The sequence below is a fragment of the Sus scrofa genome, chromosome 4 (genome assembly GCF_000003025.6).
Source record: "Sus scrofa isolate TJ Tabasco breed Duroc chromosome 4, Sscrofa11.1, whole genome shotgun sequence".
NCBI lineage: Eukaryota > Metazoa > Chordata > Mammalia > Artiodactyla > Suidae > Sus > Sus scrofa.
The window spans coordinates 109,991,197-110,014,195 of NC_010446.5; the positions used below are offsets into that span (position 1 = coordinate 109,991,197).

The following is a 22,999-nucleotide window of genomic DNA, read 5'->3' on the forward strand; positions in this document are numbered from 1 at the left end:
GCACGGCCGCGGATCGAACCCACACCCTCAGACACTATGTCGGTTTCTTAACCCACTGAGTCACAATGGGAACTCCAGAAGCAAGGTTTGAGGTCCTAACAAAACGATGGGGAATGATGTGAGCCTCCCTTCGAGCTGTGTGACTTTCAGCAGGTCTTTAACCTCTCTGGGCCCTAACTTCCTCATCTAAAAATGTGACAAACAGCTCATCGTCGCTCCAAAATGCTAAGATCCATTCTCTGGGATTCCAAGAAAGCAATTGGAGACAGCTGGAGCATAAGACAAGGGGGCTGGGGGTGGGAAGAAATAGGGAGATGAGATTAAATGCAGAGGGCAGGGGTCTGAATCACAAAGAACGTGAATGTCATGCTAAAAAGCTTAAATTTTATATAAGGTCATGGGGAAGCGGGAAAAATTTTAAGCATGGGAGCAGAGTGGCCAGATTTAGCAAATACCAGACATCTGTTCAAATTTAAACTGGGCATCTTGTATTTTATTTGGCAAGCCTGCATGGAGTGACAGAGAAAGCCCTTTGGTCACTGAGTGGAGAATGTATGGGAGGGAACAAAACTGGAAGCAGAGATTATCGAGGGGTTATTATATGCCAGGCAATAATTCGGAAAGTTAATATTGGTTGAGGGCTTGTTTTTGCCAGGCACCATTCTAAGTATTTTGTGTGTAGAAATTCATTTAACAATAACAAGTCTATTCCTTTAACAAGGTTTTAGTATCTCGCATCATTCCCATTTTACAGGTGAGGCAACAGCAGCACAGAGAGGTTAAGTAACTGGCCCAGGTCACACAGCTCGTTAGTGGCAGAATTGAGGTTGGAGTCCAAAGCCCACCTTCTTAACCACTGCGACATACTGCCACCCCTGGGGCCCTGTTCTGGAAACTGGGTGACAGTCAGAAGCTGTTTTGAAGCCCTAGGCCCTGGGATGGGGGTGGGGTTCTGTGACTGGCAGAAAAGGGAGATAGAGTCGTATCACAGTGACACCCACATTTTCACATCGCCTGGTACTTTTCAAGGCAGGAAGAAAGGCTCCTAAGAAAAAGAACTAGTTGGAGTTTCCATTGTGGCCCAGCAGAAATGAATCCAACTAGCATCCATGAGGATGTGGGTTCCATCCCTGGCCTTGCTCAGTGCATCAGGGATTCAGCATTGCCGTGACCTGTGGGGTAGGTCACGGACACAGCACAGATCCTTTCTGGCTGTGGGTGTGGCCGGCAGCTGCAGCTCCGATTTGACCCCTAGCCTGGGAACTTCCATATGCCCTACAAAGCAAAAAAAAAAAAAAAAAAAAAAAAGGAGTTCCCATTGTGGCTCAGCAGTCACGAACCTGACTAGTATCCATGAGGACTTGGGTTCAATCCCTGGCCTTGCTCAGTAGGTAAAGGATCCAGCATTGCCATGAGCTGCAGGTCACAGACGAGGCTTGGATCTGGTATAGCTGTCGCTGTGGCTGTGGCACAGGCTGGAGGCTGCAGCTCTAATTCAACCCCTAGCTTGGGAACTTCCATATGCCTCGGGTGCGGCCCTGAAAAAATTAAAAAGAACTAGCATCTCTGTGGCATCTACCAAACACCAGGCGGGGAGCAGAGCAACCCTCAGGGTATTTAGAGGCAGTCAGCAGGCACAGTGATCGTGTGCACGTGGAGGGAAGGAGGGCCAGAGATTCTGGTGTGGGTTGGCTGAGGGCCACGTCAACCAGAGAGCACTGGGGACAACGAGCAGCAGGGGGTCTGGGCCCCAGGTGTGGGGGACTGGAGAGAAGAAGCATCCAGTCCAGGACATGCTAAACTTATTGGGTACAAGACCAGGAGGCAATCTAGGCCCAGAGAGGTTAAGTGATTATCCTGAAATCACACAGGAAGAAGGTGTCAGGAAAGAAACTGAAACGGAAGTCTCTCGACTGTATCTGGGGTGCCTGGCACAGAGAGAGCCCTAGTCTGGGTTCAAAGATGGGACGGAGATGGAGACACCCCAGAACACAAGTTGTGATCAGTATTTGGGGGCCACTGATGTGTGGTTCAGGCCTGCGGAGGCGCTCAGCCCTGAGGGCGGACTGTGTGTGCCCCTTCAACTCTGAAAGGAAAGCCGAGGGCTGAGCTGGGCTGATTTGGGGCACTGTGAGCCAGGAACAGTCTCTCTGCTGTGGTTTTTCCATCTGTGAAAAGGGAACAATAGCCACAGCAAAGTTATTTTGAGGATTAACTGAGGTCAAGAAACGGAAAAGCCATGCGTGGTGCCATGTAACGTGTGATTGTGCTATTATTCCGGTTTTCTGCCTCTGCCACTACCCCCTCACCTGACCCTCCTCCTCCACCTTCCCCTCCGCCCACTCTCCCTTCTAGCATCTGCCCTCCCCTCTTTTTAGGCCCTGGGACAGAGCCTGTTCCAGGGAGCGTCTGCAGATAAGCAGCCTAGAAACAAACGTGCAGCCTCGCATCTCCGCCAGCCTGGCTGCTTCTGCCACCCCCCCCACTCCCCACTGGACAGCCCATCACCTCGGGGACCAGCCCACCTAGCCTTCTCTCCAGACCAGCGCTCCATCAACTGCCCTCCCTGCTTCCACAGCCTCAGGCCTCCCAGAGGCCCCCGGGAGCCCCACCTGCCGTTGCCCAGGGAGCGCTGGCGGCCGGAGGTGGCAGCGGGGGGACGGCGACGGCACGAGGGGCCCAAGGGGATGGGGAGCCTCCGGCCCTGACAGCCTGGAAATGTACAAAGCCGATCCTTAGAGACCGAGGGAGAGACTGACGTCAAACCCAGGCTGAAAATATAGTCTGGAAAGTCACGCGGCACCGTGAAAAATGAGCTGCTCTCCCCAGCCGGAGACATAGGCAGAGGCGGAGGGACATAGATCCGGCTCTTTAGAGGCTCCAAACAGCAGGGGCTGCTGGCCTCTAGGATATCTGTCCAGAGGTCCCCGGGAGTCCCCAGTGACTCATTCAGGGGCCAGGGCACCTGCAACCACCCCCGCACCTGAGAGCAGCCAGTGCCCTGAGAACTGACAGCCACCAAGCGGGGACCAGGAGGGTGGGTCCCGGGCCCCCTCCCCCACAGCCGCCCTGCCCCCGCGTCTCTGGCCAAGCCCTGATGTGGTCGGGGACACTTCCTTTCCACGGGACTGTCTTTGTTCCCACTGCCCCCAGCAAGTGCTTCCCTTGATGGTGGTCCTTGCAGGGTGGGGGTGGGGATGGTGGGCCACATAGTAGGCCCTCGAATAATATGCATTGAGTCACTTAGGAAGAGGTCTGCGCAGATTAGAGGCAGTGGAAAGAAGCCAGTCTCTGATTTCTGTAGACAGCCAGAAGCGATAAGCCAACTATAGAAAGTCATACTCCACTTGTGATGGAACATGATGGAAAATCATATGAGGAAAAGAATGGATGTATGTGTATAACCGGGTCACTTTGCTGTGCAGCAGAAATTGTCAGAACATTGTAAATCAACTATAAGAAAATTGTTTTAAAAAGTTACAGTCACAAGATAACTATGCAACTTAAACACCCAGAGGAGGGATTAGTCTATGAGGGGTTTTCATTTCCCAAGGTGCCAGAACGGACAATCAGAGAGCTGCCACTCTAGCTGCCGGTGAGGACCTGCCTGCCTCAGTTTCCCCACATGGGCAGAGGGCTCACGGGCCGCTGGGTAGGAGGGGCTTAAGTGCTGGAGGCTGCATGCAGAGGAAGGGAGTCAGCTCCTCGCTTGCCTGTGCCTCCTTACTCAGCACTTCCCTTGGGACGGCATTTTCCAGTGTCCTTAACGATGCCTCTAACAAGGCCCAGGGGACCCTGGGGGATGGCCACCAGGGTTTCCGCTGGTGCCCTGAGAGCCCTCTACTCTGCCTGCAGGCCCAGAGCACCGACCTCTGCAGTGGCTTCTCCTGAAGGCTGTCAGCCCGAGTATTGCTCAGGACAACCAGGTCCAGGTAGAAAAGCCGGGTCCAAATGACAGCTCTCTAAAGGTCCAGCATTAGCCTCACCTGGGCTTCACAACCTCAGCCTCGGCCGCCCCAAACAAAAGATGGGACAATGTCATTGTTAGCTCACTGTGCTGGGAGCTGGAGGATCAAGCAAGAAATTCTCTTAGAGACCATGACAGAGAGACAGAGAGCTTGCTTTTCTCTGCTAAAGATGCTGGAAAGCAGAGAACTACACTTCCCAGACTCCTTTGCAGCTAGGGCCCACATGTGACAGAGTGCCACCAAGAAAATTCTTACATGGGACTTGGTGGAGTAGAGGGAGGGAGGCATGGGGATAGAAAGAAGCGGGAGGGGAGTTCCCGTTGTGGCTCAGCAGATAACAAACCCGACTAGCATCCATGAGGATGTGGGTTCGATCCCTTGCCTCGCTCAGTGGGTTAAGGATCCAGCATTGCTGTAAGCTTGGTGTAGGTTGCAGACACGGCTCAGATCCCTCGTGCTGTGGCTGTGGTGTAGGCCAGCGGCTTCAGGTCCAATTGGACCGCTAGCCTGGGAACCTCCATATGCTGTGTGGGTGCGGTCCTAAAAAGACAAAAGACAAAAAAAAAAAAAAAAAAGAAAGAAAGAAAGAAAGAAGCATGAGGCAGCAGCTGGGAAGGGGGGAGATGAAGCCTCTTGGGTGAGCTGTGGCAAGTTTCCAGAACCTCCTCCCTGAGTTGAGGGCAGCAGAGCAGTGTCTCTGCCAGATCAGCCCCGTGGGATGCTGGGAAAGTCCTCCTGGCTTTGTGATGCCTTGCCCCTCTCCAAGGTTCTATAAACTACCCAATATCCTCTAATAAATTCCTTTCTGCTTACATCAGCCAGAGTGGAATCTGCGTTCCCAGACTGGTATTGGAAGAGATTCCAGGCAAGAAGCCCTCAAGGATATGAGAATCTGGGACTGGTTTCCAAACACAACAGAAAGCAGGTTAGCATCAGAAGATGGGGCTTTAGGGGTGGACGGCAGATCACGATGAAACAGCTACTGCCCTCACTCTGAGGTCCCCACGATAAGGTGTCTGTGGGAGGCAAGACTACGGCAACTTAGCAGCTGCTGAAGTAGCCCTTCACAATAACCTGTATCACGAAAGATTTCAAACCAACACAAAAATAGAGCTGTTTGATCGACTCCCATGTACCTCGTGTCTACAGTCAGTTGCATCCCATCATTGTCACTGCTGGAACTTCCTCCCACTTCACTGGAGTCTTCTGAAGCAAATTTAACATAACATTTCATCCAGAAGGACTTCTGCATGCTTCTCTAAAAGGTGACTTTTAAAAATATAATCACAGAGTTCCCGTCGTGGCACAGTGGTTAACGAATCCGACTAGGAACCATGACGTTTCGGGTTTGATCCCTGGCCTTGCTCAGTGGGTTAAGGATCCGGTGTTGCTGTGAGCTGTGGTGTAGGCTGGCGGCTGCAGCTCCGATTGGACCCCTAGCCTGGGAAACTCCATATGCCGTGGGAGCCGCCCTAGAAATGGCAAAAAGACAAAAAATTTAAAAATAAAAAATCAATTAAAAAAATAAAAATATAATCACAATTAATCTAAAAGGTGGTTTTTAAAAAAATAACCACAATTATCTAACATTTTATTTTTTAAGTGTTATTGAAATGTAGTTGATTTATAACATGATAATTTCTGCTGTGCAACAAAGTGATTCAGTTATACATGTACACACATCCTTTTTTTTTATATTTTTGCTTTTTAGGGCCGCACCCGCAGCATATGGAGGTTCCCAGGCTAGGAGCTATAGCTCGGAGCTACAGCTGCTGACCTACACCGCAGCCACAGCAAGGCAGGATCCTTAATCCGCTGAGTGGAGGCCAGGGATCGAACCTGCAACCTCATGGTTCCTAGTTGGATTTGTTTCTGCTGCGCCATGATGGGAACTCCCACACATCCATTCTTTTTCAGATTCTTTTCCCGTGTAGATTATCACAGAATATTGGGTAGAGATCCCTGTGCTACGGGAGGTCCCTGTTGGCCAATCATTTCATACCTCTCAGTGTGCATATGCCAATCCCAAATCCCCAGTCCATCCCCCCACCTCCATATTATCTCACATTTTAAAAATTAACACTAATTCCTTAATACCATCAAATATCCAGTCGATGTTCATATTTCCCCATTGTCTGGCCTTTTGGGTTTTTTGTTTGTCTGTTTTGGGTTTTGGAGTTTTTTTGTTTTTTTTTGTTTGTTTGTTTTTTGCTTTGTAGGTCTGCAACCAAGGCATATGGACGTTCCCAGGCTAGGGGTCAAATCAGAGCTAAGCTGCTGGGCTACACTACAGCCACAGCAGCACAGGATCCGAGCCTTGTGTTTGACCTACACCACAGCTCACAGCAACACTGGATCCTGAACCCACTGAGCAAGGTCAGGGATCGAACCTGTGTCCTCGTGGATACTAGTCAGGTTCGTTTCTGCTACGCCAGAACAGGAACTCCTTGTTTTTTAGCAGTTGATTTAAATCTGAATCCAAATGACTCTATCTATTGCAATTAGTTGCTATATCTCTTAAGGTTTTTTTGGTCTATAAATTTCCCTGCCTCTTTGGTTTTCTTCCTTTTGAAGAAATTGGGTCATTGTTCTATAAAATTTTCCACAGACCGATCCCCAGCTAGCTTGTTGGAAAGTTAAAATCTCCATTTTAACTCTTTCAGCCAGGGTTTCATCACTACCTGGCCTCTCCCAGGCAGACCAGTCACGTGGGACTTGTAGGTGGAGGTGAGCCAGGTAGGAGGCAGCTCTTCAGGGTGGGGCCGGAGGCATCAGAGTCCCCAGAGACAGTCATGACGGGGACTCTGGGTCCTCACCCGTGGAACCCTGGGAGCCCAGTGGCAGGCGGGGTGGCAGTCTAGGTGACTCTCTTGGTTGCAGTGCTCCCAGCTAAGTGTGAAGCCTGGTCCCTTGGCCCTCCCAGAAATCCTGTAAGCCACCCCGCTTCTTTGCCACAAATCCCTTTAGGTCTGAACTGGTCAGAGTGCATTCTGCTGACGGCAATAGAAACCAAGGGGGTTGGGGCTGGGGAGAATTGGCCTCGTTCTACACAGCACTTTAAAGTTTATAAAACACTTTCACACTCACTGGCTGCTCCGAACTACCCCACGAGGAGGCACTCACAGATGAGCCCGTGAGAGTCAGACCAAGCAGCCAGAGCTGCCCAGCCAAGGACCATCTCAAGACTCAGCCCCAAGTCCTCGGATCCCAGGTCTCGCTCGGCTCCCTCTCAGCATCCCGCCTCCCTCTCCTCATGGCTGCCAGGCTCCCAGCACAGACCAGGGGGCATCTGGGGCTATGGAGGCCCCAGGAAACAAGGCAGAGGCCGGAGAGAGACACCTCACTTTCCTCAAGATGAATGTGCAACCTCCTCGAACGTCTCTGCCTGATGGTGCCAGCAACCAACCCCCCTTGATGTCAGCCCTGGGTCTGAGCGCCCACTGCTCCTCTCCTTTCAGCCAGGCTGCCCTGAGCAAGGGGCAGCAGCAGGCAGGAAAGGCGGCTATCCAGGCCAGAGCCTTCTCGGTCACCCCAACTGTGTCGCCCACCTCTTCGGAGTCCCTGTTCCAGTGCGTGTGGGGGGGGGCCGGGGGGGCATGTAGAGTTGACCAGGGAAATCAAGTGGAAGGGGACTCAGGGACCCCGAGGGGACTCAGGCTTTTTCCAACACTCGGTCATTTTCGAGTTTAAGTAGCTACGGTGGCCTGAGGTTGTCTGATGAGAGGAGGGGCTGGGGGGGGGCTCTGAGGGCCCCCCCTTTGCCCTTTCTGATGGACAGCAGCTTTGATCCTGGGGTCTGAGGCTCAGGAAGAACGTCCCAGGCTGGGTGCCCCGGGTCCTCTCCAAGGGCAGCGCTGACAAGGTCGCCTCGGCCAGGCCTCGCGGGCAGGCCTGGCCCCACTGCCGCGGGCATGACGGGTTTATGGCCAGCAACCGACAGTAGTTGCCCCAGATTTATCACCCTTCTCCAGGGGGCAGAGGGAACCGCTAAAGGCTGCCGGGGAGCCCTTAAATCACTGTGATGGGAAGTGTTGTCGGAGGTGGCCGAGGGCAGGGAGGGAGGAGCTGGGGGCTGGGGCTTTCTGCTGGCTCCTTGGGTTACAGTCCTTTCCAGAAGTGGGTTTATAGCCTTGGATTCCAGGGGAGCCAGGGAGCCCCCCACCCAGGGGGGAGGCAGGAGGGCCCACAGGAGCTGAGCCAAGAGGATGAGGGTGCCCAGTGCCGCTGGGCCGGCCTGGCCAGAGCTGCGAGAGGAAGCGCGGACACCCAGCCCCAGCCTGCTGCCGCAGTGCCCATGCTTGGCCGACACGGCCGGAGCGCCTGCCTGGGCGGTCCCACCTTCCTGGCAGCACGTCCACCTGTGAGCAAAGCTGTCCGTGCCGAGACTGTGTGCACAGACACTTGTGCCCCTTCTCTGCGTGGGCATCTGTTTGGGGGTTTATATCCACAAAAAAGATGCGTGCACGCAATGAGGTCATTCTCCATCACAGCTGGGCACCAGGCACCGGGCTGGGTAGATGTGCCTGGGAATCCGTATCATTGCCTGTGTGCACAGGTGGCGCGGAGGTCGGGGACACTGTCAAAGGCAGTGGATTCTGGGCCCCTGTCTCTGCCTGCCTACTGGGTGAGTTGGTAGATATAAGAATACAAGAGACACGGAGTTCCCGTCGTGGTGCAGTGGTTAGCGAATCCGACTAGGAACCATGTGGTTGCGGGTTTGGTCCCTGCCCTTGCTCAGTGGGTTAACGATCGTAGGCGTAGGCTGGTGGCTACAGCTCCGATTAGACCTCTAGCCTGGGAACCTCCATATGCCGCGGGAGCGGCCCAAGAAATAGCAAAAAGACAAAAAAAAAAAAAAAGAATACAAGAGACAGGATCCCAGGGGGACAGGGAGACGTGATGGTACGGTCACTCTAACAGAACGGCAACTACAGATGAGATGACTGGGGGGAGAGAAGGTGGTCAGGGCGGGTGGAGAGAGAAACATGAGGATTAGAGAGAGAACGGGCTCAAAGGAGGCGCCCAGATGTCTACACAAGACCCAAATCGCCCCCCAAACGCGCCGGAGAGAACAGGAGGGAAAGGCTGGAGAAGAGGGGCAGGAAGGACAGGGAGAGGGGGGAGTGACCCGAGAGGGGAGGAGGGGGTAGCCAGCTGGCAGGAATATCATCTGCTCCGGGGGTTCAGGACCTGGCTTTGCAGCTTTCTCGCCTCAGCCTTCTGCCCAAGCAGCCGGGCAGAAGGACCCAAACACAGGGCAGCTTGTCCTCCAGTCACTCCTCTGCCACAGGCTGGTGGCCACCCAGGCCCAGCTCAGAGCACAGGCAGGGTGATCCCCGGGGCTAAGATGAAGCCAGCTTGCCACCTAGGAGAGCGCATACAGAGAAGGGGCCCCTGTCCTCAGATGTGAGTTGATGCTCACGTACGTGTATGGCCCCCTTGCAAAGCCAACTGCCACCCAGCACAGCCATGTGCACCACATGCCCAGCTTCATGTCCCTACGTGTCCTGTGACACCGGGGTCCTGACTACGAGGCATCACTTGAACAGAGCAGAGTTGGTCCAGGCCACCTCTTCCTGCAGCCCTGGCACTTCCTGGGCTCGGCTCCGCAAAGCCTTCCCTTTCAATCCTTGCATTTGTTGTGTGGGATCTTCTGGCTGGGCTGCCTGAGCTCCAGGAGCCTGAACCCCCAAAGGCCAGAGGTGGACCCAGACACCGCAAGTGGCACAGAGCCTGAAGCTTATTTCTGCAAACCTGGCTCTGCTGCTGTAGACCCCACCCCATGGGAGGGAGGTGTTGGATGTCTGCGTGTTTGCAGGTGTGCTCTGGCTGTCATGAGGTCCCCAGCCAGGTCAGATGAGGGGTGTACTGAGCCAAGCAACAGTTCTCCAAGTGTGACAGGTGGACCCCTGGGTGTCAGGAAAAGTCCCTCAGGTGCCCTTCAACTGCCCCCCTTTCCTATCCTTCACTGGTGCTCAGGCTTTTGTGAGATCCCCTCCTCTGAACGTGTGCAGGGGCTGTGACTTGCTTCTAACTATAGCCTCAGGCACCCGGGGTCTCTGAAGTCCTTGGAACAGTGTAAGCCCCCTCCTTCTCCAACATCTACAAGAATTTTCACCCTGACAGGCCATTCCCCGCCCCATCATTCAGGGCTATGGGTAAAAACCATGTGGTGAGCTACCTACACACCCCCACATCTCAAGCCTGGGCTGTGGCAGGACTTCCCAGAGCCCCTCTGCTGCACCATGCAACGAGGGACAGCAGGAGGCGCGCGTCTCTCCAAACCACCTTCTCGGGAGACAGGGCTCCTTGTTGACCAACCTAAGTCCCTAACACAAAGCCTGACACATAGTAGGACCACCAGCAATCTTTACTCATGGAAGGTTAAAGGACTTTGGAAACAGCACACAAACCAGGGTGCTGTGGGTGTTTCCACCAGAAAGATGGATTTTACCAGGGAACGGGGGCCAGGGGGGGGTCAGCCTGCAGTGATGCAGGAAAGGGCCAGGAGGAAAAGCCAGATTTCTCTGTGGGTCAGAACACAAAGCAGGAAACCTAGATTCAGGGGCCGTCCTGAGATGCCTCCTACTTGAGCAAAGTAGCTACCTGTAGGGCCCTGTGTGTCCTTTCATGGTACACATGAAAGAGGTGCTGCGGGGAATTAAGTGGCAGAGCCACACGCCCAAGGCTGAGGTTTAAAAAGAGTGCCTTCCTGTCCCCCCCATCCCTCAAGGGGTGATGGCAGAGGAGGGGACAGGGAGCCTTACAGCTGGTTTGCCTGCACAGTTTAAACTCCCCCTTGGAAATAAGGGGAGGCTGGGACAGGAAAGGCGCTCCAGGCAGGCAGCCCAGGAGCTAGGCATCTCCGCACAGGACAGGATTCTAACCCATCCCCAGAGTATGAGGGGATGCTCAGCCTCCAGGCTCCCCACACTCCCTAATACCTAAAAGTCTATCATCAGAGGACAAAGCCTGAGACACCCCCCCGCCCCGACCCCAGTGAGAAACGCAGCCCTGAGTAAAATGAGAGGTGACAACAGGAAGTGAGTTCTTTTTTTTTTTTTTTTTTTTTTTTTTTTTGCTTTTGTCTTTTTGCTGCTGTTGTTGTTGTTGCTATTTCTTGGGCCGCTCCCGCGGCATATGGAGGTTCCCAGGCTAGGGGTCCAATCGGAGCTGTAGCCACCGGCCTACGCCAGAGCCACAGCAACGCGGGATCCGAGCCGCGTCTGCAACCTACACCACAGCTCACGGCAACGCCGGATCGTTAACCCACTGAGCAAGGGCAGGGACCGAACCCGCGACCTCATGGTTCCTAGTCGGATTCGTTAACCACTGCGCCACGACGGGAACTCCGGAAGTGAGTTCTTGTTTGGGTCCAAGGGGTAGTGTGTCCTGTCCCAGGCTCAGCTTTGTGGGGGAGGGGCCGGAGCAGGGGCCCCTCGGGAAGGGCAGGGACAGCAATCATGGGCTCAGAAGGGCAGGACAACTCTCCTTCCTCCCATTTTGGGCTTCGAGTTGCCCCCCCCTGCAGCCCTGGGGACAAGCAGTGGCGATGGCTGCTCCCAGCAGCGCTGACACTCCCACTAGCAAGGAGAAAACAAAGGCTTCTCTTCCCGCCCCTTGTGCCAGAGTTTCTCAGCAAAAGGAATATAACGGCCCACTTATTTTTATCACTCACAGATTTCCTGGGAACTGGGCTACTAGTTCCCCTAACGTAAACTATTCTCTTTGCATCTGGGGAGCCAGTACCCCCTTGATAAACGGTGCAGCCCCAGCACAAACACACACAGAGCCATCAGGAGGGCTCTCCTCCAGAGGATGGGGGACCTGGGAGCAGGAGTGAGACCCGGACAGGAACCAGGGGGCAAGGACTCCCCTGTGGGTGCTGGCTGCCCACAGCCACCCATACTGAGGGTGCGGTGCCCCGGGAGAGGCCATTCATGTCCCCAGGCCCCGACTTTCCTCTCCATTAAGCTGGCAGGGGCCGGGGCTGGGGCACTGGTGAAGGAGAGGGCCATACAGAGTGGGGTGTCTCTTGCTCTGGGACGGGGGACAGCCGCTATAAGACAACTGCCTCACAGAGGCAGAGACACGGTTTCAGGGGTCTCTCCCTGCCGCTGTCCTCTCCCCTAGAAGACACTGCCCTCAATTACACAATTGTCACTATCTTATCCTCACAAACAACTATACTGCTATACTGTGCCCCAACCAATAGGATGCTGGGCCCCATAAGGACGCTGGGCCCATAGGGAGGCTGGGCCCATAGGGATGCTGGGCTCCATAAGGCTACTAGGCCCATAAGGATGCTGGGCTGCATGAGGATGCTGGACCGCATAAGGATGCTGGGTCCATAAGGATGCTGGGCCCCATAAGCCGAGGGCAGGATGCTTCCCGGGGAACTGGGCCCTGCTATGCCCTTCTAGACTACGCCTCCATCCCCTTCCCTCTCTTTCCATCACCTACAACTGCGGTTACAGCTCTTGTGGGATTTGGGGGAACCAGGCTCTCAGTGAGCTCCCTGCCCCTCTCACACACAGGGTGATCCTCAGCCCTTGGCAAGGGACACACATCAAGAATAGAGGAGAGCAGAGTTCCCGCTGTGGTTCAGTGGGTTAAGGATCTGGCGTTGCTACAACTTTGGCTAGGATTCCACCCCAACCTGGGAACTTCCATATGCAGCCAATGTGGCCCCAAAAAAGAAAAAAAAAAAAAGAAACTAGAGGAGGAGGCCTGGTTTTCCTGTAGTCTGTGGAGACTGGCCGTTGCACACTAAGCCCAGGGTCCCTCGAGCTGGTGACTGGCACCTGGGCACTTCAGTCATACGGGCTGTGCTCCGGTTTTGTGGTGCTGTTTTACTTGTCACGTGTATGCCCACTCTCTCCATCTAGGCTGCACGATCTGTGAGGGCAAGGGTCCGGCTGGTACCATTTTGCTCCCAAGGAGCCTGGGCCGTGCTGGGCAGGAAAGGGGGACTCAATGAGATCTGGTGATTGGTGAGACTTGGGGCAGGGAGTGGCACAGGGGGAGTTCACATGTGACAATGCAAACCACCTTTTCTGCCTATCAGCTTCCTGCTCTTCCTGGTCTGTGTGTGTGTCTCCCTGAGAGCTCCCGGCCTGGCACACAGTAGGTGCTTACCCCTGACTCCTACCTCCGCTGTCCCTGTCCCTTGAGCTGTGGAAGCACAAGCAGGCAGACAGCAGGGACAGCCTCACCCAGTGGGCAGGGGCCAGCGTCCCTCTCCCTTTGGATGTCGGGGGGCTGAGGGTGGGTGCCACGGGGACAGAAGTGCACTCACATGGTCTGCCTTTCTGTTCCCCAGGAGAAAGAGGGCCTGTCTAGAGCCATGGAGACTCAGAGTCTGGAGGTGGGCTGACAGCCTGAGCTTCTGGGGGCAAAGCTGCCCACCCCAGGAGGCAGTGCCCAGCGTATGATGGGAGGCAGCCATTGATGGCCCATTCAGGCTTCCCCTGGGGTGATCAGAACCCCTTCTAGGGGATGCAGATAGAAACATTCTGCTTTTCAGAGGGGAAACCACAGGCCCGAGAGAGGGCAGAGGGGACCAGAATCCATCCAGCTGCTTTGAAATTTCTTTTTCTATTGTTTTTGTTTCTTGGGGGGACACTTTGGGGCTGCACCCACAGCATATGGAAATTCCAGGCTAGGGGTCAAACCAGAGCTACAGCTGCTCGCCACAGGTGCAACACCAAGATCTGAGCTGAAAGCTCACAGGCAATGCCCGATCCTTAACCCACTGAGCGAGGGCAGGGATCGAACCTGGGTCCCCATGGATACTAGTCGGGTTTGTTACCACTAAGTCACGACAGGAATGCCTGCTTTGAAATTTCAAAGAGGGGTGAAGATGCAGCTACATCAGCAGGATCTAGTGGGGAGTCACCAGGGAACCCTTAAGGATGAGGCTGGGCGAATTCGAGTGTGCAAATGAGTAGGATGGTCGGTTTACTGATCAACCTCTTCCCCCTCTTCCTCCTCCTCCTCCTCCTCCACCACCTCCTCCTCCTTGTTTTGGGAGCTCTGAGCCTCAGGCTCCCTCTCCCCAGTGGGCTCCACTAGCGGCTCCTTGGTCAGGAGATACTGTGCCAGCTGCTCCAGGTGCCCCAGGCTTATCCTCTGCAGGCGCTCCTCGTGCTCCTGTCTCAGCAGCTGCAGCACAGCCTGGGCATCCGGGGGCCTGAAGTGTTTGGCTAGGACCTGGCCCAGATGGTGCCACAGGGGCTGGGACTGGTGGGCCTCCTTAGGCTCTGTCTTCTCCAAGGGCCTCATGATGACATTGATGGAGGAATTGGGCCCGATGCAGTAGTCGGAGAGGCGCTTATCATCCGCCAAAAGCTGGCCGCGGAAGAGCAGGTGCTGCTGCTCCTCGGGCACCTGCAGCCGCTCTGACACCAGCTTCTTCAGCATGGCCACACTCTCTTGCCCTGACACCTTTAGGCTGCATCTCCGGCCCAGGAGCTGCTTGACCGTGAGGAACATCAGGCCGAGAGCAGAATCAGGAGGGATCCATGCTCTGACAGCTGCCCTGAGGGTTGGGGGCTCTGCAGGAGAAGGTGGCTTCTCCTTATCAATGGAGGGCGGTGGTCCCAGGAGGCCAAGGGCCCAGCCCTGGAGAGCAGCCATTGGCTGATGCGTGGTGATGTCACAATGCTGCCTGCTGATTGGCTCATTTCCAGAGTAGGACTTGAGGGAAGTTAGAGGGGCATTTTGGACACAGAGCATCCTTCCACCTTGAGAGCAGAAAGAAGGAGAGAACAGGAGGAAAGGAGGACCAGGAGAGACGACACAGGACTGGGAGAAAGGAGAGCAGGAAGAGGAAGAGGAGGGCCCAAAGAACAGAGTTGCAGAAGGGAACATGTCCGTGTCGACACTTCAGCACTGTGTACTGGGTACCCTCTTTGCCAGGACCTGTCCCCAAGGAGAGATCACATCATAGAAGATACCTTCTGCTCCCATTTATCAAGTGTCTTCCTTCTGTCATGCACTCGACACGCTCTCCTGGATTGGGTTTCCCAGACACAGACCCGGAGATAGGGATCCCCATGCATATATTTGGTTGGGAGGTGACCCCAGGAGGCAGGCGGGCGAGGAAACAAGACGAGGGAGGGCAGCCCACACCGTGCCAATGAGCAGACTGCCTCTGTGCTCAGCTGGGAGCCCTCAGTCCCAGAGCTGGGAGCCACTCTGGGAGGCTGCAAGGAATACACCTGCCATGCCTCCAGGGAAGCAACGAAGCTGGATCCCTGTGCTTGAGGTCAGTGGGGTACTAACTCCACAGCACTTGTGGTCTGACTGCATGCTGAGCACGTGCCGGTGACCAGAGAAGACCAGTGGCAGAGACCTGCAGGTGCTGGCAGCCACAGCTTTCCCTTCTTAAGGAAAGGGAGCCCTGAGGGGCTGGGGCTGGGCCACCAGCAGGGTCTGCTGCACCAGCTCAGCCTGAGTGAGTGCTCCCAACCTTGGAGGCAGGTCCTGTCCTTCCCTTCATCTGCCAGAGGAGGCAATGGAGCTGGGCTTCATGGCACGGCCAGCAGGCCAGACAGCTCATGCCTTTACCGCTACCGGGTCCTGCCTCCTCAACATCTGCTCAGTGTCCTCTGTGTGCCAGGCATGACGCTGGCGCCTGGGGCTCCAAGGCCAATAAGAAAGGAACCTGACGGGGCCGCTGCCGTGCTAGCAACTTCTGTGGTCTCGGCAGTTTTCAGTTCACCTTGAAGGTCTCCTGGGCCAAGCCCTTTGTACGTGTTGGCACCTTTAAGCCCATGAGGAAGGTAATCATTTCATTTCAGAAACTAGCGAGCGTGAAGGCCTGGCAGACGCCCCAGAGCTGGAGGGCGGATCCGGTCAGGCGTGCCCTCGCCTCGCCCAATTCTCCCCGCCCCATGGCTGCGCTCAGCAAGCACCAGGTCCTCTCCGCCCTCCCCTCGCCCTCCTCCTTTCCTTCCCTTCACTCTAGCCTTGATTGATATCACTGCTGACATCCCTGGACTTTTGCCTCTCACAGCACGCAAGCCCGATTCCCCCCCGGGCACTCCGATCTTCATCCCTCTTCTGGCCCTGGCAGCCTCAGGCAGCAGAAGAAAACACCCAGGATGCCACAAACTCAGCTGGTCCTCCTCCCCGCTACTCCTACCCTCATGTTCTCACCCTCAGCAGGTGACGCAGATTCTAACCCATAAAGAAACAAAGTGCAGGAGTTCCCGTCGTGGTGCAGCAGAAATGAATCCAACTAGGAACCATGAGGTTGAGGGTTCGATGCCTGGCCTGCCTCAGTAGATTAAGGATCTGGTGTTGCTGTGAGCCGTGGTGTAGGTCACAGATGCGGCTTGGATCCTGTGTTGCTGTGGCTGTGGTGTAGGCCAACAGATGTAGCTCTGATTCAGCCCCTAGCCTGGGAACCTCCATATGCCGTGAGTACAGCCCTAAAAAGCAAAAAAAAAAAAAAAAAAAAGAAGAAGAAAAAGAAAAGAAACAAAGCAAATTCAGGAATCCTGCCTTTTCTCACCGCCCAGGGTGCTGCTGCCCAATCAGCTGCCCCTCCCCCGCTTCCCTCCTCCTCTCCCTTCCTGGACCAAATGAGCCCTCATATTATTTCTGTTCTTCCTTGAAAACGCCTCCAAAACCCACCCCTCCTCTGCATCTCCACTGACCCACAGCCCCGCTCAGACTCTCCCCTCCCTCCAGCCTGTGGCTCGGAACACTCAGTGCATCGCCTCCTTCCAGCCCTGCCCCCTCAACTCCATTCCTGCCACGGCCAAAGAGCCACTCCTCCGAGTGACACCAGCCAGTTTCATCCATTTACTCTTGGACTCAGAAGCAGCTCCTCAGCCTGGCATCCAAGGGCATCTCAACCTGGCCCTGCTTCCACCCAGCAGTCCCCACTTTGCACCCTCCGTGCCCGCCACACCCACCTGTCATTCCCTCTTCCTGCCTGTTTCATTTGAACTCTTCAACTCACCCTTCAAAATGCTAGTGAAAAACTTCCTCCTCCGTGAAGCCTTCCCTGCTTTCCCCAGTCCTGGGGGGAGGTAATCCCACCTCCCTCTGTGCAACCATTACTCCCCTTGAACGGTACCTGTGTTGAGGCACCTGCACGTGTCTGGGTCTCCATCACTGACTCCAAGAAGCAGGGAATGCGTCTCATCTGTCTTCGTATCCCCGCCTCCAGGGCATAGAGCCTGGTACATCAGGGGCCTCACATGACGTCTGTTGAATGAAGAAGTTAAAATTTCAACACACTGAGCCATGCAGGAGGATTCAGGGTCCAGTGCGGCAGGCTGCGGAAGGCTGTGAACCTGCCTGCAGCCTCTCCTTTTCCCATGGAGAGATGAAAATCTGAAATTACATAAAAAATAAATCTCAAAGTGATTCCAGTCTTTACCAAAGGATCTTCTATAGTATGCTTTCAATAGGCAACTCCCTTGGCGGATTTGAAATAAGATAGAATTTGCAAATGTGCATACAGTGTGCGGGGGCCCTGTGGGCTGCATGATGGCAGGGCGCTGTCTGTGCTGAGGGAGCAGAGGATGGATGAGGTCTCTCCGTGGCCATGTGGGAGTTTCCAGACTCTCCAGGGGAGGACCTTATTGTGGACAAACTGTGCGATGGACAGGATCCGGGGATGGGAGACTCCGGGAGCAGAACTACTCTAGGAAGGCTTCCTGGGGGCCAGGGTTGGCGTTCCCTTCTGCAGGAGATGAAAGGAAGTCGTGGAATGGGGAGGGCAGTGGCTTGCAATCTCAGGCTCTGCGACAGCTGAGCAAAGGGGCAGGGGCCAGAGCCCTGAGCATGGAGGAAGATGAGAAGCAGCCACCTGCCTCCAGCCTGCCCTCCTCAGATCATCTGCCCTGGACACTGGCAGCCTCTGGGAAACAGATGTTGGGCCTGGGCTTCTTAAGCAGGTGAGAGCCACAGCTCAGGCTCCGTCTCTCTAAAGCTAGTGGCCACTTGCAGGCTGGCACCTCTGTGATACAGGCTTTGAGGGCGAGAGCTACTTGGTCATGCTCTCCAAATCAGGATTCTTAGTCTAGAGAGTCCTGTGTCCTAGTGGGCCGTGAGGACAGACGCTTCAGAATTAGCAGTGTCCCAGGGCTCACGGCTGACCCCTGCCCCTGTGTTGGGGTCTCCATTGCTCTCCCTAGGGGGACTGTGGAGGCACCTTGCTGCACTCTCAAATCATATTTGCAGCTTGGAAATTTTTATAATTTTTCCTAGGCAATTGCTTTTCTTCATTATGTAATTAGCATGAGAAAATGGAGTTGTGTAATCAGCATGCAATCAGACAACAAGCGCCACAATTAGGGGGGAGATTAGCGGGAATGAGTGGGTTTTATGACTTGAGGGACAGGAAGAAACATGAACAGAGAGAATGCTGGTCAGTGGTGGGTCCCAACCCCCCTTGCAAACAACTATACGTGCGTGCGATCGTGTCCCTGGGAAACCAGCATGGAGTCTGCAGGAGGGGAAGAGGGGGGTGGGGTAGGGAACTCTGGGACAGGGCTACAAACATTTGGGTGCCTGGAGCCCTTGGCCTTGGACTTCTGGACCGTGAAACACAGAAGGCGTGAACTCCGTAGCATAAAAGCCAAATATCCAAGAGCTTCCGTTGTGGCACAATAGGATCAGTGGCATCTCTGCAGCACCAGGACACAGGTTCGATCCCTGACCCAGCAGAGTAGGTTAAAGGATCTGGCATTACTTTAGCTGTGGCATAGGTCGCAACTGCAGGTCAGATCTGATCCCTGGCCTGGGAACACCGTATGCCTCAGGGCGGCCAAAAGAAAAAGAAAAAAAAAAGCCAAATGTCCAGCTGCTGGCTTGGGGCTGCCTTGAGCAGCCTGCTCCTCGAGCCTCGAGCATCCCCTGTCTAGTAGTGCCTCTCCTCTTTTGTAAGACCACATGCGGCAGGCCATGCCCCCAGGACCTAGCAGTGTCTGACCCATAAAGACACTGAATTTATAAATTCAGTGTGTATATATAAAAACTTGTAAATGTGGGCTCTGTCACCCCAACTGTTAGGAAAGACCCCACTGCACCAAGATTCATGCCCACATGTGACTCCCCACAGGTGGGCTGAACTCCCTGCTTGCACAGGTAGGCGGGCAGAGCTGCCTCTGCAGACCTAGCAGGTCAAGGGGAGGAAGGGGCCAGGAGATGCTGGCTGACGTTGACAGCTGGCGAGGGAGGTGCTCTGGGCTTTGGCTAATCTGCAACCACTGCCTGGGGCTGTGCCAAAGCCTCACAAAGAGGGTACCTTTTGCGTCTGCCCACATCACTCTCTGGGCAAGTTATCGAGTTGTTATTGTACCTTCATAATGCCCGGCTGACCTTCCAGGGGAGGAAACACGGATGGAGACAAACCACAAAGCAAACAGAAGAAAGGCAGATGGAGCCGCAGAAACAGCGGCGAGCGGAGGGGGTGGAGGACAAGAAGGCTGAGCCCAGGAGCTGCTTAGAAAGGGGAGACGCCCGCAGGGATTAGGGGAGGGGGGCAGGAGTGAGGGGCAGGGCTGAGGAACGGCCCAGGGGCAGCGGGGAGCAGGGACAAACGGACCCTTGTGCCAGGAAAGGAAAGAGGGGGAGGAGAAGAAGCAGGAAGGAATTGTTACTGCAGAAAAAGGACAATAAACACCTCTGCAGGCCACCCTGCGGAGGCCGGTGTCCCTTGTCCCCTCTCCTTATCTCTGGCAACGGTTCACGGGAAAACTTGGCGGAGAAAGTGGAGTCCAGGCAGCTGTTCATGGACCCCGCGTGGAGCCTGAGGTCGTGGCTCCCCAGCCCCGCGGCAGCCCCTGCCTTCAGCACTTCCTGCGCGCAGGCTTTGCTCTGCGAGGCTCGTAGGAGAGAGCGCTGACCAGCAGGCAGGTGGGCTGCCTGTGCCATAGCTGGTACCTGTGACCAGGACCTCCTGCCCCTTTGAGGAGGGGTCTCTCAGAGATGCTCTGTGCAGCCTGTGAGGCGGCCTTTAGGTGGCCCCTACCCTGTGCTGCCCTCCACAGTGCTGGCCACACAGTAGGGGTGCGGTAGGTCAATGAGGCCCATCATTCACCCCCCATCCACTGGCTGGCACTTGTCATCTCAGTGGCTATACTAAAGGGGGTCTGTGACTGCTCCAGTGGGGACCCCAAGGCCACCCAACATGGACTTAAGGGGCTGAGGCTGAGGCAGCTGGGTCCGAGCCTGAGTAGGCACAGGGAGAGGGAGCTGGAGCAGGAGGAGGGCGGGAGATGGCAGGGGGCCTCGGGAATCCCCTCTGCCCTCTCCGATCATGGGCTGCCCAGCCTCTCCAGGCCTCCGTCTTGGCACCCAGCAACCTAGGTCCGCCCTGCACTGCTGTCCTGCAGCCCTGGAGAAGTCACATTGGCGGGAGGCCCAGCCCAGAGCACACCCACTCTGGACCTTTTGGAAAACCTTGTGGGGCTGCAGCCTGCTGTGACCACTAGATGTCACTGGTGACCTCCCTGGCCGGCTTCAGCATCGCCAGCCAAGCGGACCTAAGACCTCTGCCCCCTTGGGCCCTAGGCACACAGGACTGGGATGGGGTCCAGAGCCTGGTCTGGAGATGAGCCCCCTCCTCCCGAAGACTGTCAATCATCCCTCCACCCTCACAAGTCACACTCCGGGCAGCCATGCTCTGGGCACAGACATGAGTGCCCTCCCGGAGCTGGGTGCTGTGCCAGGTGCTGAGGCAGGAAGAGAGGCTAGTAAGACACATACACACAAACCTGTCATGTAGCATGGTGCATAAACCGGACCATGGCGGGGAGGGAACTCCCAATTCCCACAGGAGGTGGGGCCAGGTCAGAGAAGCTTCACCAGGGAGGGACCTTTGGTGGATCCGAAGGAGAAGTAGGAGCTTCCTCTGTGAAAAAGGCAAGGAGGGCGTCCTGGCTGAGGGCCCAGCATGCAGAGCCCATGTGAGAGAGTGTGGGACCCAGTGTAGCTGGAGTGGGGAGGGTGGTGGGGTGCGGGGGTGTAACTGGAGCAGGGGGTGAGAGATGGGACAGGACTGGCAGGCAGGGGCCAGTCACCTTCACACACTTCTCTGTATTATACATGTTGCACCCTAAATTCCTGCAGTGCATGTAGGAACCCCAAGTGAGCACCCCTAGCTGTTGCTCACTCTCTTGCGTGCACACACACACACACACACACACTGCCAACCTAAGCTGAGATCTGCAAGGGGGCTTGCTTTCCCACACCACCATGGCACTCTACCAGGGCTGTAGGAATCCAGGCACTGCTGGATGCTGGGTATGGAGTTCCCGCCTCCCTTGGGGCCCTCCCTGGTGGGGGGACCGGCTGGCGACGCTGCCTGTTGTGTGGCTGATGGCCTGTCACCTCGGTTGGGGGTGCTTCAACTGAGATCCACACGGGGCCCATCTGTACCCTGGGCTGCGTGATTTCAGGCGATACAAAAGAGCCTGCTTCAGCCCGTGGCCATGGTATCAGACGTTCATTTAGCCATGGTATCTGAGCGCTAAAAGTGCTGTGAACTTGAGAGAGTGGTATTATAAACGCTCAGAACTCAGCAAGATGACTCCCCGGAGCAGGAACCGTCAGCGAGCACAGGGAGCAGGGAGGCTCGGCTGCTCAGAACCGGGCTGGGATTCACGCTGCATCCACGGTGCATCCACGCCTGCGTCTACAGACATTCCTCACACACCAGAAATGTGCTAGACGCTGGCGCTAGACTGTGGGGAGTAGTCTCTGCTCCACAAGTTCGCCGGCAGGTGAGGGACCAGAGAGGCAGGTGAGAGGGGAAGACTCAGTTTTCTTCCATCCTGGAGAAAGGGGCAGGCGTGAGGCTCTGGGAAGAGAGCTTAGGCAGAACCAGTCGTGACCAGCTCCTCAAGGTCCGCCAGGGCAGCACGGAGGGGCTAAGGAGGAAAAGGCTTGTTCCAGGTCAACTTTAAATTGGCTGCAAGCCAATTAGTGCCGGGCGGGGGTGGGGGGGTGGGATGTGTGGGGCCAAGGAGGAAACTGCCTCCCTCATCTGGGCCCAGGGAGCGGGCACAGCACAGGCCCTGGTGGCTGAGCCAGGTTGGATGGTTACAGGGCAGATTCTGATGCACTGTAACCCGCCACGTGTCCACCAGTTCCCAAGTCCTATTTCCCCCTCAGCTTCCTGCAAACCAAACCAAATGCTATCAACTTGTCTTGGCTGCAACAATAAGAAAAAAAAAAAAGATGGATTCACATCTAAGCCGGATTAAGTGGAGAAGCAAAGGGGCTCCTGGCTCAGGCGGGACCATGGCGGCTACAGAGACCCAGCTGGGGGCCAGAGGGGTCCGGCAGGGCCCAGCATGGGCGGGTAGGCCCCTGGGAATGGCTTTGATGAATTTTCCCCTCCCTCCAAGGATGTCTGTTCCTTTGAAGGTCTGTGTCATCAGTCAGAGTGGCAGAAGCCCCTCCCCCATGCAGCAAAGATCCAACGGGATGCATGAGCGAGGACATAGGACGTGTCCGCAAAGCCCTGTCCTGAGCAGCCCTGCTCCTGCAGGCCCTGCCAGTCCACCACTGGGTCTGCATGGAGAAGCCTGTGAACCTCTCTAAAGAGGCTGCCGCACTGATCCCGCAGGATCAAAGGGGCCCCTTGTCACGCTGAGAGAGGCCAAGGCTGGTCCTCCAACCAGGCAGCTCGGGCCACCCTTTCAGTCTAGCTGTTGGCATAAGGATGCTGAGGCCGGCCCTGGGTGGAGATTCTTGTCCACCAGCCCCTTCTCTGAGCTGAGCTAAAGGCAGGCTCCTGCCAGGGAAGACGGCGTGTAACCAGCCTCATGACTGCTGCTCTAAAGATGCTGGCACCCAAACAGAGGTCCAGAGGGCCAAGAGGGAAGAAAGCTGGGAAGAAACCAAGTGAGGCTGGTCTTCGGGGAACCAAGTTCCCTGGCAGGCAGGCCCCTGTCAGGAGAAGAGGGACTGAATTACAGCAGACAAAGCAGTGAACTTGGATTTGACGTGGGTGTGGACACCACAAGGAGGTCCAACTGGCAGGTGGGGCCTTGGACTGGGCA

At 55.6% G+C, this 22,999-nt stretch overlaps 1 protein-coding gene and 1 long non-coding RNA gene across 3 annotated transcripts in view; both read right to left on the bottom strand.

The window, feature by feature from the left end:
* On the bottom strand, positions 12,621–16,239 carry UBL4B (ubiquitin like 4B). The gene has a single exon (XM_021090052.1). The coding sequence runs from the start codon at positions 14,838–14,840 to the stop codon at positions 13,929–13,931; it is 912 nt and encodes a 303-aa protein (XP_020945711.1). The 5' UTR covers positions 14,841–16,239; the 3' UTR covers positions 12,621–13,928.
* Positions 16,391–22,999, bottom strand: part of LOC106510199 — a 45,173-nt gene continuing 38,564 nt past the window's right edge. For both annotated transcript variants that reach the window (XR_002343514.1, XR_001308457.2), the window contains exon 3: positions 16,391–17,189. This is a non-coding gene — a long non-coding RNA (uncharacterized LOC106510199). The remainder of the gene's footprint in view (positions 17,190–22,999) is intronic.

Excerpts from the sequence above, each read along its gene's own strand:
- UBL4B (XM_021090052.1), bottom strand. The coding sequence starts at position 14,840 with ATGTTCCCTTCTGCAACTCTGTTCTTTGGGCCCTCCTCTTCCTCTTCC.